Consider the following 16,651-nt stretch of genomic DNA (forward strand, 5'->3'; position numbering starts at 1 on the left):
GGTCCGGTCCCACGGCGGGGCCGATCGGGCCAGAGGAGCCTTCGGGGAGCGGGGGCTCAGGGGCGAGGCCTGGGAGGCTGAGCCGCGTCTCCAGTTCTCGGTCGCGGGGCCGAGGGCGCCGCGGGTTGGTGCGCGGTGGAGAGGCGTGGCGCGGGGGTGCGGTTGGTCAGTTGGTGGTGAGCATGGATGGCCATAGCCACGGCCCTGCCGCTGGGACTGGGACTGAAGGCCGGCTGGCCCGCGGCTGCTGCACTGTCATGGCAACTTCTTCACCCGCCATCACATGAACCTCAAGTTCTGGTAGGTGGACGGCATTCTCGCGTCGGGTGGCTGCTGACTGACGAGCCAGAACGTAATGAAGGCGCTGCACGTGGCCATCCCCGCGATCAGTGCGTTCCTGGCCCGGGCCGCTCATCGGGCCCCTCCTTCAGTGCCTAGCCCGGGAAGAGCTGAACCAGATGGCAAACACCGGGTACCAGAAGATGGAACAGCTGTCCCAGGGGAATATGTTATTTCCCGGATAAGGGGATGCCCCAGGACACCCTGCCCGCCGTTGTAACCTGACTTCCCTCCCCCTGCCAAGGTATTTCCCCAAGGAACTCCCAGCCATCTTCTGGGAGCAGGTGCACCTCATCCAGAATGCCACTGAAAGTGAGCTAGTGAGGGCTGAGGGAGGGGCGTGCTTCCCATGGCCATAGGAGTATTTTACTCCCCTCAGAGGCTGGGAGCCCCGTGGCTAGGGCGCTAGCTGGGGCTGTTATGTGGATAGGGTGTCAGTGCATCCAGGCATTGTAACTCAGAGCCTGCGGCCAGCACCAGACGGAAATCCGGAAGCAGGGAGCTCCCTGAGAAGAACCCTTTCATTCTGCGGGCGCCAGCAGGGCCCCTTGAGAGATAAACCCCTCTTCCTCCCTGAAATCTTCCTCAACTGGCCCCCAGAGGCTCTGGTGAGTATTGCTGCCACCCTGTCCAGTGGTCACTCCATTCCTGGCTAGGAGCCACCCAGGTGACTGATGGACAAACCCTAAGCCTTGGGCAGGCCTGAGAAGGTGTGCTGGAGTCAGGGACAGGCAGGGCCTGCCTGCTAAAAAGGTGCTCTCCATGCTCTTGTCCCTGCACAGGCTGCAGTGTCAGCTTCATTGCGGTGAGTGAGCCTCTGTCTAGGCCAGGGGTCCTCAAACTTTTTAAAGTGGGGGCCAGATCACGGTCCCTCAGAGAGCTGGAGGGCCGTACTATATGAACTACTAATTCCTACTGTAACACCTCGGCTGCGCTCACTGCCCAAAAAACCTGGCGGGCCGGATCAGACTCCTCTGCGGGCCGCATGTGGCCCGCGGGCCGTAGTTTGAAGACGCCTGGTGGGCACAACTGCCCCTCTGAACTCAGGGCCACATTGGCTTCACACCTGTGTCCCCACAGTTGTCAGTGCAGCGAACACAGCTGTGCAGAGCTTCCTCCCTTAATGAGAGTTGTTTTATCAGTCAGTAGGCTATGTGCGAGGGCAGCCACCGGGAGGCAGGACCTGAACCCTGTGCTCAGGGCCCCAGATCATCTTGGTTAAAGGGTTCCTTCCCACAGTCTGGTGTTGCCCCTGCCCCAAATGGGTAGCAGCAGGGTTGTGGTTAGAACCTAGGAGGAAGCCCTGCTCCCATGATGGATGTACCCCAGTGGAGGGACCTGGGGGTCATGGGGCTAACCAGGGCCCAGTCGTGTCTTTCAGACAGGGCACCAGCACAAGGTGAGTCCTGGCCTGGTGGGAGCTGGGTGGAGACAAAATTTTGAGGATCTGTCTGCAACCCTGCCGCATGCCCTAGATGGGAGGAGGCCCAGGCCCCTAGCAAAACACCTACGTACCAGTTAGGTTGAGGTGGGGATGGGAAAGGAAGTACTGAGGCACCTGTTTCTCTCTGCAGCCTGGTATCACCAAGCTTCATGGGTCTAGAGCCCCCACATCTCATTAGCCTGACACTGGAAAATGCTTGAGTGCTTGACACAGCACAGATAGCCTGTGGGCCCACTGGACCCACCCCAGCTGCAATGTGGGGCCAGGGCTCAGCTGGGCTGTCCCAGCCCAACTCTGGAGCAAGCTTGCTGCTCTCTGGGGTGGGGGGTGGAGGGGCTGCACAATCCCATGAGTCCAGGCAGGGCCAGGGCTGGGAGGAGGGGGAAGGGGATGGATTGTATTCAGCAGATGCTAGATGGGATCAGAACTATATGATGGATTAAATGTCCCTGACACTTCTCATCATGGAGCAGTCCCTGTAGGGGCAGGGAGAAACCATGTGAGGCTTGGGCTGGGTCCCTGGGCAAGACACACCTCGTCATGGACACAGGGTCACACCAATTTGACTGTGACTTGCCAGAGTGTACGTGGGCGGGCTCACCTGGAAAGGAGCCTGGGAGCGAGATGGCTCTGATGATTCAAGTGAGACTGCAGTCTAGTGAAACAGGGTTGGCTTCAGTGTATCATGGGGCTCAGGTCATCAGGTCATGTGGGACTGAACCTGTCCAAGGAACCCTACAGCACTGCTTCTGTAAACACTCCACATGGACTGATCCAGGCAGTACAGCTGTTGCAGATGGTGAGGCACCTTTCCTGTCTGTCCTGAGCAGGCACTCCTTTGTGGCCTGGGTGCTGCTTCCCTGACTTCCTCCTCCAGCTCCCTCTCGTTCTTGTGTCTGGAAGGGGAAAGTGGGGGTTAAGTCACCGGACTCTTGAGGACCCCACACACCCTGCACGGCTTCCTACTGAATGTGACAGAATGATAGCCACATTTTCACCTGTGTAGGATTTAAACAAAACAGCATGAGAAAGGCTCAGGTGGTATTAGGATAGTCCAGTGGTGTGTTGTGTTGGACCCTATTACTTCCAGTCCAGGGACCTGGATGGCACATGGGCATCATGTCAACTCCTAAGAGGATAAGGGTGTCCCACAGCCCCTTCTGACTCTGAGACACTCAGGGATGTTCACAGACCCCCGCAACTCCCCTGCCACCAGGTGACCTCCGCCAACAGGTAAATGCCTATTTTGCAAGTTTATTGGATCATCTTGACACAAAATCATGACAGCAGCGTGATATGTCTCCTTTACATGGGAATGTTGATAGCAAATTCTTATATAACACATCATACAATTTCGAGGTTCTAGAATCACTGCACAGGATTCTGCAATAGATTACATGCTAAAGTGACAGTTTTCATCAAAAGGATAGTTAAAACATCATCGAGGATCATCATCTCTGAGGAAAGTCTCACCGGGGTGGGCCAGAGTCCCCTTGCCCTGCCCATGAGTCGCATTAAGGGACCTGACCTCCCCAGGACACATGTGCTTCGCCATCAGGACATGGAACCCAGGCCTGGGCCTTCCCAGCAGCTGTGGATATGATGGGAGGACAAACCCCAAGACCTATTTTACTGGAAAGGAAACAAAACAATGTCCATTCCCTGCTCTTGGTAAGGGTCCTGAATAAATCCCTACCCAGATTGCAGCCCTCGCCTATGCCTTGCAATCCATTGCCATTCTCTACCCGGCACACAAACACAGCAATGGGACACAAAGCAATGGAAAACGGCTTGCATGACCATTTCCCCACCATGTTTCCTGGTGAGAGAACTGACTGGCTGTGAGATGTAAGGGGAATGTCACTGTGGTGAGCAGCCAGCCCATTTCTCGCCTCCCAGGTGGGGACTTGGAGACTAGTAGGATTGGATGACTTCACAGAAGCAGGACGTGCCTCCCTGACCTGTCCGCTGAACACCCATCACCCGGCCCACCCAGTCCTGGCTTGGACAGTGGTCACACTCATTCCTTGAACAGCTCTTGCGGCCACGTGCAGTTGACCCCGGCTACAGGAGTCACTGATGGTTTGAGGACTGGAACAGGGTTTCTCCCCAAAGAGAGGGGGGAGAGTCAAAGTAAAAAAGATGACAGGAGAAATCAGTGAACGGAGACCTCAATGTCTAACCGTGACGACAGTGGACGTAACGCCGGGCTGGTAAGTACATGCGACAAAGGAGAAACTAGCATTTGGAACCTGTCTCTCCTTCACACCCTCGCTGTGGTGGCCTCAGAGACAACAGTCAGCACGTGGCCAATGTAGCCTTCATCTCCTCCAGCAGGTTGCTGAGCAGTGTGGCATCGCTGCACTTCCCATCCACCGATACGGACTTCTCACCCTGAAAAAGGGAAAATGCAGTCCAGTATGTAGAAAACTGCATGAAAATCCTGCCTCACAAATAGATGTATTGAACTTTTGATTTTTCCAATTGCTGTCCCTATGTGGGGGTGCTTTCAAAATCAATAAAAAAAAATTTTTTTAATTGCTAAAACAAAGTTCTTCAGACAGAAGGGACTGAGCCAGAAGAAGACATGAACATTAGGAATGAGAACAATAGATAAATGGTCAACACATGGGAAAGCATATCGGACACTCTGCTCCCGAGTTCTCTTAATCTATCAAGGATCGAAAGCAAAGTATAATGTGATGTAATGGCATCTTTGATGTCTGCAAGTGCAATACAACTGTTCACAGAGGGAGGGTCAAGGGATGGATAGGGTGGTGACATACCCATATTCCACCTGAAGTTTTTATATTGATCTTTGAAAAGACCAAAGAAATTGAGTGTTAAGACAAATTTAGGTCAAAACTGCAAGTAAACAGTCCTCAAGTGTCACAGAAAAGCAATTCACCAATGACTGATCTCTCCAGAAGTGTGCAGTGTTAATGTATAGTGATGAGAAACTATTATTTCATTGTATTTTCATTAAAAGCTTGACTGAAAATTTAAATATGTAAATATAATTGATAAACTCTAGGCTAACCAAGAAAATGAGAACACAGACAATAGTGTGGTGAAGGCTTGGGAGGGGTGAGTGTGGGGAGGGGGGGGTCAATGGGGAAAAAACAAAAACCCAAAGAAGACATCTGTAATAATTTCAACAATAAAGAAAAACAAAACAAAACAAAACAAAACACAAAAAAACAAGAAAATGAGAGAAGACACAAACTGCTAACATCAGACTTGAAGGAAAGTAATTACTATTGACCACTCGGGCATTCTAAGAACAAGAGGACCACAAATGACTGCCCATATCAATTAATTCGGTAACTTAGGGGAAACAAACTATCAATAATTCTTTGAAAACCACAAAGTACCAACACTCACCTGAGGGGAAACAGAGACAGTAAGGATCCTATGACTATTAAGTAAAAGGAATGTGTAGATAAAAACCTCCCAAAAAAGAAACCTCCAAGCCTGGATGGTTTCCCTGGTGGATTCTGCAAAACGTGTAAGGAAGAAATACAGGAATTACATACAACCTCTTCCAGAAAGTGCAGAAGGGGAGAAGAGCTCCCCACCTCATGTGATGAGGCCATGGGTGCCCTGAGGCCCAAACCCAGCAGAAAATGCAAGGCCCACTGTCCTCATGAGCATGCTCCACGGGCCTCAGCAGAGCAGCCACAGACTGAGTTCAGTCGTGGGCTACATGGGACAGCCTGCAGGGCTGGGGGAGGAGACGTGGAGTGAGGAGGCTGCCTTCAGGAGGCTCACCTTTTTCACGAGGAGGCAGACGTGGTGACCCTGGATGGATCGGCTGTACAGGGAGGCGCAGGAGTCCACTCGCTCCACAACTGCAACAGAGCAAGTAGGTGAGGCCAATGTGGCCCTGAGGAGAGCAGAGTGGGAACCACGTGTTAGCAAACCCCTACCGGTCCCATCAAATCCCTTACCAGAAAAATGGTGATGAAAGCAGATCTTTGTCAAAAGGTTCTGGAAGGACATATTAATGCCATCAACCTTGATTGAGCTCATGCTCAGGTCCCCAGACTCCAGCAACTTGGCAAAGGCGTCGCTGTGGAAAAGACAAGGACAGGGAGGCTGATAACAGGCAGGGTCCCAGCATGGAGGAGGTGGGACCCCTCCTGTGTGCCAATGACATGGGCTAAACTGTGCCTTCCCCGCCCATGTTGAAGCCCCGAACTCCAGGAACTCAGAATGTGACTATGTTGGGAGATGGGGGTCACTAAGGGGCCATCATCCAACATAACTGGGTCCTTATAAAAGCAGATAAGGAAAGAGAAACCACCATGTGGGGACACAAAGAAGATGGCGTCTACATGCCAAAGACAGAGGTCTCAGAAGAAATCAACCCGCCAACACTTTGATCTAGGATTCCAACTTATAACGCTGTGAGAAAGAACCAATGTTTGCTGTTTGAGCTGCTTAGTATATGGTGTTTGTTATGTGGCTTGAGCTGCTGACATGGCAGAGGAACCGGACTTTCTGCACTACCTACAAGCTTGTCACCCAACCCTACTGCCTTTTAACACTTAGGTCAGAGGATTTTGTGAGTCAGAGTGGGTCCCACCCCACAGTAAGGTGGGACCCACTCTGACTGCCCCATGGGACGCGGGTGAAGGTGGGAAGGGAAGGCAGGCGAGCTCACGCACCTGTAGCACGGAGTCGTGATCAAGTATGAGGTGCAGCTGAAGTGCAACTTGAAGTCCAGCTTCTCGTGGGTAGAGCCCTCGTCGTTCTGTGGGAGCAGGGTGCAGGATGAGTAGAGAGGAGGAGCTGGATGAGTGGGGTGCGGGGACTATGCCTGAGAGCTCCGGAGCAGGGCGAGTGGGGAGGGGGGACAGGCCTTGAGCTTGGAAGCAGGATTACTAGGGAAAGGGGCAGGGTCTTGGAGCTCAGACGCATCCAGGTAATCTGGGAGTGGCTCCCAAGAGGGCCTCACTTGCTCTCTGGATACCCAGTCCTGGGTTCTGGGTATGCTTGGAGTGGTGTGGGGTTAATGTAGGCCATTCCACTACCTCAGGCCCTGCATACCTTAGCAATAAATGACAGGGTTCCCTTGAGTTTCTGGGCCATGATGATACTCTGAATGGTGAACACAAACTGAGCTTCGTTGGAGATGCCTGGTGAGGGAGGAAGGGAGAGAGAGGCAAGCTGGCCTGAGAAGCTGCACGAAGCCAGCCCCCCCGAAGCAGGTGAGTGGGCATCCCTAGGACCGAAGGAAGGAGGTGTGATAAGAATGAGCTCAAGCCTGAGAGAATGCCTGGCCTCCACTGAGCCCTGGACGTCAGCCACTGCTCACCTGGAGGCAGCTGGAAAGGCACAGGGACGCCGTCATGGACAGAGGAGCCCTCTGGCCGGGCCAGTTTGGTGTTGAGTGAGTCCAGCACGTTGAGCTCCATGCTCTTCAGGAAGCTGCTGCTCAGGTTTTCCAGTACAATGAACACGGTGACCTGGCTGTCCTTCTGGAGGCTGCCCTGAATGTCGTATGTCTGCAAAGCAAGGCTGGGCTGAGTGGTTGTGGTGGGAGCCCATGGGACCCATTCTGGACCAGCATAGGGGCCCAAGGGAACGCAACACCCATTCCACAGGCTCAGAAGATTGGGGAGGAATGCTTCCTAGTCCTCACTGAAAGCCTCATCTCCGTTCTGAATGCAGTACTTAGCTATTCCTGTCCTTTCTTCAAGAACAGCTTGCCATCCCATCGGCCCCTGACCTCACACACGCTGAGCAGGCCTTGCTATCATACATGTGACGTGGGGTTCTTTCCATGGAGAGGCTGCCAATGGGGACACACAGTTGGAATCACTCATGCCTCTCATGGTGCAGCCACCTCCCCCACCCATACAAAGGGACCCCAAGCTACCCACCAGCGCCTCTGAAATGCCTGCATCACTCACCATTTTAACGTAGGTATTCTCAGCCAGGAGAGAGTAGCTGGACATGGGCTGGGAACAAAGGAAAAGGATTCAGCTTTGGTTCACCAGGGCCTTAGAGCGCCCTCACAAAACAAAGTCGGTGGAAGCTGCCAAGTGCTTTGGGTTGAAATACTAGGCCTATGAGAACTGGGGGCAAGAAGTCCCCCTCCAACACAAGTTTACGCCCAGGGGATTCCGATACCAGCATGGTGAGAGATGAACCACCCCCTCCATCCATGTCCACAGCCAGACCCTAGGGACCACCAGCCCACCGCCTAAGGCCTGACAGCCTGCCACAGCTGGCTCCTAAGAGGAAGTAAAGTGCCCTCACCGGAAGAGGCTCATGGAGTGCGCCGTTCTCCAGGGGCTCTGCCACCTCATCGTCTGCAGGAGGCTTCTTCTTGGACTTCTTCTTGTCTTTGGGTCTCTCCTCCTTTTCCTTCTTATGCTTCTTCTTCTTATGCTTGGATGGTTTCTGAAGCCAGAGAATAGGTCGGGGTCAATCCCAAACTTTTATGGCGATGATGCCCTCCCCTCCTGTACCCTGGCTGAAGACACAGAGATCAAATGCACCCAGGTAAGGGTCAGATGTCAGGGTGGAATTCATTCAATGGCCCAGCAAGTAGGAAACTCGTCAGAACACACCCAAGAATTGAAAACCTTTGTCCACACAGAATCCTGCCCACATGTGTTCACAGCAGCAGGATTCACAACAGCCAAGAAGTGAAAACAATTCGAAAGGATAAGCACAAGTCATCCATTCGCACTAGAATATTACTCAGCCATGAAAAGGCGTGAAGCACTGACACCATGTGGATGGAATTTGAAAACAATGCTTAGTGGAGACACAAGGGTCACAGTGTGTGATCCCATTTATGTCCAAAACAGGCAAAAGCAGAGACAGGAAATAGATGGGTAGTTGTCAGGCTGGGCGGGGGTCAGCCTTCCCGAGTGGTGACTACTGATGGAAACAGGTTCTTTTTTTGGGAAGAGAGGATGATGAAATGTTCTGGAATTAGGCAGATGGTTGCACAACACAATTCTTAAAATGTACCACCAACCAGTAGTGAACTGTTCACTTTAATGGGCGAGCTTTGTGGTATGAGTTACAACTCAATAAAGCTATGAAAATCAGAATCCCATAAACACAGTGACAGGAGACCACCATCAGGTCCATGGCCCCCACTGGAAGAATTTGGGCAATAGGTAACCATCCTCCACCCCTGAACCTGGTCTCCCCGCAACCAGCCCTGAATGTAGGTGCTTGGCCCACCCCCATGAGAATGACCAGGTAGGAATCCTCACCTTCTCAGAGTCTCGCTCTTCCTCCTCCTCCTCCTCCTCATCTTGCTCCTGTCTCTTGGGTTCCTCACGCTCTTCCGCAGGAGCAGTCACGACTGTGCTCACTGTTGGCCCTTCCTGCAGGGAAAACAGTGGTGAAGGCTCAGGGGTGGGTGGGGGTGGAGGAGGAGAGGGTAGCCAGAACCCCAAACAAGGTATCCTCTACCCCGTGCCCTGGCCTACCCTCATACTGGGGCACACCCCAGGCCCTCTGCTCAGGCGGCCTCCTCTTGCCTGCCACATGTTTTGTCAGCATGCAGGTGTGTGGCCATCAATGCATGCGGTTGACAGATGGGAGAGGAAGCCTGGTCCAAGACCAACTGACACTGACTGGGTCACGGCATAAGACCACAGAGCGCCATCTACTTTCATAAAGGGAGTGCTCAAGGCTGCTGCCAGATTCGGGGGGCACTGTGGATGGGGCTGGGGCAGTGGCAGGCTCTGTGTTGAGGGTCAGTCGCCTAACCACTGCCACATTGCTACAGCCACTGCCTCGGTAAGGCATGAGGCATGAAAGCTGCCCGAATCTGGCTGGCCTGTGTGAGAGTCCATCACTGGGGCCTGGACAGCCAGGAAGGTCCTGATGGGTGATGGAGGGGAAGGGCTTATGTGGGCAGCATGCAGAGAGGGTTGTCCCTGCACTCCATAGAGGCAGCGCTGCCAAGACCATGAAAGGCACCAATCTAGCTGAGGACCTTGGGGTTAGCACAGTGCACCTGTCAGGGTCTTACCATGGATGCGGCTGGGGCAGCAGCAGGTGGTGGTGGTGTGGTGGACAGCCAGAAATCCAAGTCCTCGCCCTGAAACCACAGAAAGATGGGCTGTGGCCACAGCAGCGGGACAGGCCCCAGAAACCCAGGTGGACCCTGCAAGGCAGCCCACTCCAGGCACAGGGCCGTGTGGATAAAATACATGCAAACACAAAAAATATCTGGATGTCCCGCTTAGGGAGGCTGACATTAGTTCATCCTCCCCTAATCACAACAGGCTGTGACAAGTCTCAGTGCCACCAAGGCTGGGGTGCCTGCCCTGTCTCCCATGCGGCTGCCGCCTGCGCCGGAGGGAGGGAGGAAGGACGACGAGATCCACAGCAGGCAGCACTCACCTTCCGCTCCTTCTCTTTCCTTCTTTCCCGGTCTTTCTCTTTGTGCTTCTTCTCTTTCTTCTTGGGTTTCTTGCTTTTCTTCTCTATGACAGGTATATCCTCTTTCTCAGGGGACTTGGAGGTCTCGGCATTTCTGTGTTTCTGGACGGGCAGTTTCTCGCTGTCAGCTAAGGGCCTGGGGGTAGGGTAGGGGCAGGTCACAGGAAAAGCTGGACTTGTCTTCCTGCACTTGATCCCTGCCACCAGGCATGCGTGTGGCCTGGGACAAGGTCTGGAGGAGGATGAACCCTTTGCCACCCCTTCTGTGCGCACACGTTGTATACAAATGTAAAGGGTGGAGGGGGATGGCAAGGACAGAGAAACATCAGGAAAGCCTATGTCTGAGTCCAGCCCTGCAGGGCCATTACCCAGGCCCAGCCCCACACTCACTTATCCAAGTCAATGTCCAGGGCTCTGTAGGGATCATTAGGATCTTTGTCGTCCTCGTCACTGGGCAGAGCATTCTAAGGGAAGAAGGAAATTTGGTGTTGTCACCCAGCCCACTGGACCGAGCTCAGGAGGCCCCTCCACCACCTTTCTTGGACACAAATGCCCAGGTCCACAGACATGAGAGTATCTGATCAGCCCAAAAGGTTGGAATGGGCCAGTACCTCCAGGCTACAGGAAACAGTGGGAGTGCAGGGTTGGGGAGGGAGAAGAGACGCGCGCACACACACACACACATACACGTCCACTCATAGCACAACACCCCCTGGCCTTCAGGCTTGGGCATAGAACAGCACTGGCTTCAGCCTTCCTAGGGCACAGAGATAGTGGCAATGAGGAAGCACACTTGCGTGTAGCTCTCCGACCAGCTGGGTCACATGGAGGCGGAAAGGAGCCTGTGTCGGGCTAAAAGGCTGACCTCGGGCATCTCCTCAGTGACGATGTCCACCTGCTGAGCCGGGGCAATGTCCTCGTCACTCTCTGTGTGCAGCGAGCTATGGCGTCTCGTCTTGCCCTTCTTCTCCTTCCTCTTTTTCTTCCGCCTGTCCTTCTCAAGCCGCTGCCGGTGCCGCCTCTCCTCCTCCAGCTTCACGTACTGCTCTGATGTGGGCAGCCCTGTAGGCATGAACATGGGCATCAACCCCATCCAACTCCAGCCTCAGAGCCGTATGTGAGCAGCCTGGGCTCAGGAGAAGCACCCCGCACCCTGCCTGCACTACAGGGTGATGGGACATGCAGGCAATGCCCCTCGAGCCACTAGACTCGGGTCTCCTGCCACCCTTGCCATCAGGGAGCTCCCTGTCCCTATGCCACCTGCATTCCCTAAACTAGGCAGACACTTGCCTGGCACCTTCAGGGGCACTGAGAGATCGATCTGCACTACAGGTATGTGCTCCACGCCTGGTGCATCCTGGTAACGCTGCAGAGGCAAACAGCAAAACGTTATTGGGCAGCATGAACGAGGAGGAGTTCACTGCCCAGTAGAGGGTGTTAGTGACGATGACATGGGGGAAGGAAGGGTTCCTCCTGGAAGATTGTCTTCAGCATGAACAAGTATAGATTGAGATACAAAACTTCCATTAACTTTCTCCCTCTCAATCGCTTTTTTCCAAGTTAGGTAGACAACACAGGTACCCTCTCACACAGCAAGTGGGGAAGGGTCTGTGAGTCCCTTAGGAGGCCAAGCAGAGATTCAGCAAGCCCAAGAACGGAAGCACATGAGCCCACTAACCAGAGCCACGTCTAGAGCCCAATGTACCCTGCATTGGGAGTCCACTGGGTGAAGGGTATCAATGAAAGCAGCCGGTACCACCACGGACCGATATGTAGAATGTTCTTGCCAATCAGAACATCCCATGTGCAGCCCCCACATGCTTAGAGGTGCCACCTTTGCAGCCTTTCTGCCTATTGGTCAGAGTAGCCTGAACCTGAGCACCATGTATGGGACTGCCTGTTTCCTAGGTCCCAGGGTCTGGAAACCTCCTCAGTCCTGCCATGTGGATCTATGAAGACAGCCCATCAATGGCCTGCAGATGGTGGCCCCTGGTCTCCCCAAGAATGGACAGGGCCCGCGCAGGGCCAAGTGTATGTCCCTGGAGGATGTTTCAGGCAGGTCTCACCTTTTGGGGGGACGGGGAACTTTTGATATAGAAGGGGTTGTTGGCCTGCTCCTGTTTCCGAGCTTCTCGACGCTGTGGGGACAAGATTCAAGGTCAGTGAACATGTGGAGCATAAGTGACAGTGAGTGGGCTGTAGAAACCGGCATGGACGCGTACAGCTTCACCCCTTGCTCTGGTCCCATGCTGGACATGGAGGAGGAAGCATAAGCCCTTGTTCCTTTCCAGCTGTGGGCCACCTCCATGCTGCAGTTCCAGGGTAACAGGGGGCCAGGGTTCACCAGTACTTTCTCTATGGGCCTTTGACTGACAAGGATACTGGGGTCAGCAGCGGAAGTAGCAGGTGTGGGGATAGGCAGCAGGTGGCGATAACCCCAGGTACAGGACTATATCTCAAGTGGGGAGACCCCCTCAACTCCAGGGCACAGCTGAGATGGGAGCCAGGTCACATTGCCCCAAGGCTTAGCCTGGGAGGCCCAGGACAGTTCATGAGAGGGGGACTGTTGGGGTTCCTGAGGTGAGGGGTAGTGTCCATAATTTCGGAGAGAGGAGCCAGGTATGAAACACAGCATCTCTGTACTTTGGGCTACTGTTATAAAGTCCTGTACCCGGGAGGCTTTGAAGCTGACAGAAGTGTGCTGAGTGCACCTATAGGGCCCTGGGCGCCAGGTCAGGCCCCCGTGGGTCTCTCTAGGGTCAAAGGAAGTTTCTCTTCACTTCAACAAAACTCAACTCTGGCATCAAGGGTTGACTCAGTCCTCTGTGGAGGACAGTGGGACACAGCCTAGATCCAGCAGGACCATGCACGGCTGCACGAGCTAGGGGTTCAGAGCTTGCTCTGAGCGGGCCAATTGCCCCAAAGTCATGACACTCACCCGGGCCAGCTCCTCCTCATCGGCCTTGGGTGGCTGCTGCTTGGCATGCCGTTGCTCCTCATCATGGAAGATAGCCTTGGGCATCTCATCCTCAGACTCACTATCTGAGAGCGGCTCGTTGATCCAGGCATCCAGGTCCAGGCTGCAAGGCACAGCGAGGTCACACAGGAGCTCCAGCCTGGGAGCCTGACCCTGGAGTACTTATGATAGGGGCCACAAAGAATGAGGCAGAGTCCAAGGGACCCTGGAGCCTGTGCTACACTTCACGGCTCCCCCATTCTGGGGCTCACACCACCCCTGAGGTTTGTGGGAAAGAATTGCCAGCAGACTCACTTCCTAAGAGTGGCACCAAGGATGGAGACAGCAGGGCCCAAGAACTGTGAACTCTAGTATGATCTACGTGATGGGGATCAAGCCTAAGGGAGCCTCAGGTACAGGAGTCCCTTTTCTTTTACTTAAGACTCAGGCAGTGCTGCTTCCACCGCCCTTCTTGGGGCCACAAACCCTGCCCCCAACTCAATTTCCTTTTATGAGCCACATGGCTCACCCTTCGGGGACCGGAACCTTCTTCTGGGCCTTGGGAGCCACTGGGTTCAGCTCCCCGGCAAAGAGGGCGCACACTTCTTCTGCCACTGGCACATCCTTGGCCTGAAGCTTCTGGATGTGCTTGACCAGCTGCAAGATGCAGGATGCCTGTGGGGCCAAGGAGGAGCTATGGATGAGTCAAGGAGCATAGGGCTCTGAAAGCCATCTGACAATCACAGGGCATCACTTAGACCATGCAGGAACCCAGCCCATGGAGGGGACATGCAGCTGCTTTGTCTGGAGCTCTGCTGAGGACACCTGTAAGGCCCCACAAGAAGTCTTTGGCTGTGGAGCAAATAGCTCTGGCTACCAGCTCCTTCACCAGAGGTAAGTGTGGAACAAAACCAGGCCCACAAGCAAGATGTGTAGAAGGGGCCATGCCCAGACCACCAGCAGGACTGTGGAGCTCTAACTTAGGGTTCAAGAATGCAACCCACTGACCCTGAGTCTGCCAACACCCTTAAATCAGGGTCCACACATTCCCCACAACTCTCAATGGGCTCCACCTGTGCTCCCTCAGCACGTACCCGCTCTTGGACCTCCAGGTCTGCACTCTGCACAAACTGGGGTAGCCGCTCCACCATGAGCTGTGTGAGCTCCTGGGCCGCCTCAGCATCCGAGTCCTGCTCCTTCTGCTGCAGGATGGACGCGTACAGCTTCACCACATTCTGCACATACACGGCCTGGATGTGGCCTGGCAAAGTGGTGACCTTGGGCTGCAGCATGGCCTCCAGGGTCTGGTGGGGCTCCTGCAGGTGCCTGATGGCAGGGAGAGGTGAACAGAGAAGGGGGGTCATGCGCTCTGCTAAAGGGGGGGCTACTCCCAACCCCACCCAGCATCAGGGGTTGAGGGAGGGGATTTAAGGGAAGAAACCAGGGCAACAATGTGCTAATCACAGAGTAGCTAAAAAGAGTTAAGAGAAAAAGGACACCATTCACCAGCAAGAATGTGGTGGACAACCTGAAACCAACAAGGACAGGAAAAAACCCATGCACGTGAGGATGGGCACAAAGCTCACAGAGGCTTTCCCTAATGAGAAAGCAGCAGGGATGCTGCCAGTGCAGAGGTGGAGCGCTCTATGATGGGGAAACCAGGTTTGCAGACTAGGCTCTGGTGTGGCAGATGCCAGGGAGAGGACGAGTCTGCCGAACACGTTCCCTCATCCTTCTTCTCGTGAGCACAGGCCCCAGGAGCCCGTTGGCGCCCACTCACTCTGAGAACTCCCCACAGATCCAGGCAGCGGCGTAGAGCACCTCACAGATCCCATTGCGCTGGGTGCTACTGGCCACCAGGTGAGTGCTGTCGAGCAGCACAGACATCTGTGACACGGCGAACTTCCGGATGGCCTTCACTCGGATGGCCACGTCCAGCATCTGGGCAGCGATGAGGTGGCCGTGGCGAGTGCCTTCCAGCCGGGTCAGCTCCACCAGGATGCTGATGTACCTGCAGAAGGGAGCCATTGAGACATGCCCACCAGAAGGCTGGTCCCTGTGCCCCCTGGGCTATGGATGCATGGGGACGTGCCATTCAAAGTTTGTGATGTGTTGGTAGTTGGACTGGCTACAGATGTCAATGATCTTCGTAAGCAGCTCATCCCGGTAGGTTGTGCCTTCCGCCTTGTCCACGTGGGTCATCAGCTTCTTGACAATCTCCATCAGGTTCTTCTTAGACACCTGTGGGGGAGAGAGGGGGGCTTGTGAGAGAGGGGTTGGGCAAGGGAACACAGAGAATGACAGAACCGACCCCGGAGGGGCACACACCATTCCATACAGGAGGTCGAGGGCCCGCAGCCGGATGGACTCGTCCTTGTCATCCAGACACTGCAAAACGAGGTCTTTGTGGGCCTGCACAGACTTGGGGTGTGTTCTCAGGATCTTGGACATGGCCAACAGCCCCAGGTATTTCACTGAGGAGACAGTAAGACACGGTTAAACCTGAACACACTGCAAAAGGCTTCAGGGCTGACACAGAGAGAGGCCAGGTCTGCAGATGGCCTGCCACCTGGCCCTGACCTGAGAACATGTTTCACTGCTGGCCCCTTTCACCGCACCCTCCAGAACACCCTTCTGGCCATGTTCAGCCTGAAGCCTGTTCTGTAAATGAAGTTGAATTGGCACAATGCCACCCGTTACTTAAATCTTGACTAAAGTCGGCTTTTAAGCTACAAGAGCAGAGACTATATAACTGCAAAAATGAAGACTTATTGGCTGTCCCTGCTCTAAACAAATCTGACCTCAAAAAGAGCAGTCCACATGCCTAGGCCTTAGAAGCCCTGGCCACCACAGTCAGGCACTAGGCGGTGTCATTGGCTGGAATCTCTCAACAGAACACATTTACAACAGAAGAGTGCACACAAGACCAGCAGGGCTGCTCCATGTCTGTCAGAAAGACATCAAGGAGCTGTGCGCTGCCATATCTAATAATGACAAAGTCTTATGCACCCAGCAGGAATGCACACAGCTCTACAAAGGGGAGCGACTTACAGTTTTGGTCCGAGTCTTCTATTAATATCCTTAACTTCTGAACACAGAGCTGCAAACAGGAGATGACACTGGTTACATCTCCTGAAGCAATGATGAATGCAGTGAACTCCAGCCTGCCCCACACCCCTATGAACTGGGGAACTCTGCACACCATGGCCTCCATACTACGGAGCACCCGGATGAGCTCAGGAGGACTGTTTGTAAGCACCACTGAGGACAGAGAGACAGTAGATATCCAATGTAGATGCATCTTACAGATGGGCAGTGAGAGCACCCACAGAAACATGCAAGGACACCCTGGCAGTTTCCATGGGTGCTCACATGTGTGAAGACACAAGACAGCATAGCAATGCCTTCTGGGACAAGGATGAGATCCGGGGACCTAGTTACATGTTACTTATGTAAAAATAAACTTGAACCCCCCAAACAATGGAGTGACC

At 54.0% G+C, this 16,651-nt stretch overlaps 2 protein-coding genes across 5 annotated transcripts in view; one reads left to right on the forward strand and one right to left on the reverse strand.

Annotated features, from left to right (window-relative positions):
- Window positions 1–50: 50 nt before the first annotated feature.
- Window positions 51–3,164, forward strand: IZUMO4 (IZUMO family member 4). The gene is given in 5 exon segments (XM_045576968.1): window positions 51–695; window positions 1,122–1,144; window positions 1,721–1,738; window positions 1,914–1,979; window positions 1,981–3,164. Coding segments are annotated over 5 exon segments (369 nt in total). The 5' UTR covers window positions 51–458; the 3' UTR covers window positions 2,006–3,164.
- The window catches only part of AP3D1 (adaptor related protein complex 3 subunit delta 1), a 39,461-nt gene continuing 25,831 nt past the window's right edge, over window positions 3,022–16,651 (reverse strand). For 3 of the 4 annotated variants that reach the window (XM_036424146.2, XM_036424148.2, XM_036424149.2), the window contains 22 exons: window positions 16,212–16,260; window positions 15,489–15,634; window positions 15,253–15,401; window positions 14,941–15,171; window positions 14,255–14,486; window positions 13,690–13,835; window positions 13,143–13,284; window positions 12,271–12,342; window positions 11,495–11,570; window positions 11,070–11,266; window positions 10,595–10,668; window positions 10,166–10,340; window positions 9,792–9,860; window positions 9,025–9,138; window positions 8,051–8,194; window positions 7,702–7,749; window positions 7,104–7,293; window positions 6,836–6,924; window positions 6,454–6,539; window positions 5,734–5,855; window positions 5,555–5,634; window positions 3,022–4,177 (listed from right to left, as the gene is read on the reverse strand). In XM_036424146.2, coding sequence (XP_036280039.1) covers window positions 4,082–4,177; window positions 5,555–5,634; window positions 5,734–5,855; window positions 6,454–6,539; window positions 6,836–6,924; window positions 7,104–7,293; window positions 7,702–7,749; window positions 8,051–8,194; window positions 9,025–9,138; window positions 9,792–9,860; window positions 10,166–10,340; window positions 10,595–10,668; window positions 11,070–11,266; window positions 11,495–11,570; window positions 12,271–12,342; window positions 13,143–13,284; window positions 13,690–13,835; window positions 14,255–14,486; window positions 14,941–15,171; window positions 15,253–15,401; window positions 15,489–15,634; window positions 16,212–16,260 — 2,727 coding nt within the window. In that variant the 3' untranslated portion in view covers window positions 3,022–4,081. Of the gene's footprint in view, window positions 4,178–5,554; window positions 5,635–5,733; window positions 5,856–6,453; window positions 6,540–6,835; window positions 7,011–7,103; window positions 7,294–7,701; window positions 7,750–8,050; window positions 8,195–9,024; window positions 9,139–9,791; window positions 9,861–10,165; window positions 10,341–10,594; window positions 10,669–11,069; window positions 11,267–11,494; window positions 11,571–12,270; window positions 12,343–13,142; window positions 13,285–13,689; window positions 13,836–14,254; window positions 14,487–14,940; window positions 15,172–15,252; window positions 15,402–15,488; window positions 15,635–16,211; window positions 16,261–16,651 lie in introns of those variants that run through there. The other variant, XM_036424150.2, reaches the window with a different exon arrangement.

The sequence above is a fragment of the Pipistrellus kuhlii genome, unplaced genomic scaffold (genome assembly GCF_014108245.1).
Source record: "Pipistrellus kuhlii isolate mPipKuh1 unplaced genomic scaffold, mPipKuh1.p scaffold_m20_p_8, whole genome shotgun sequence".
In the NCBI taxonomy this organism is placed as follows: Eukaryota; Metazoa; Chordata; class Mammalia; order Chiroptera; family Vespertilionidae; genus Pipistrellus; species Pipistrellus kuhlii.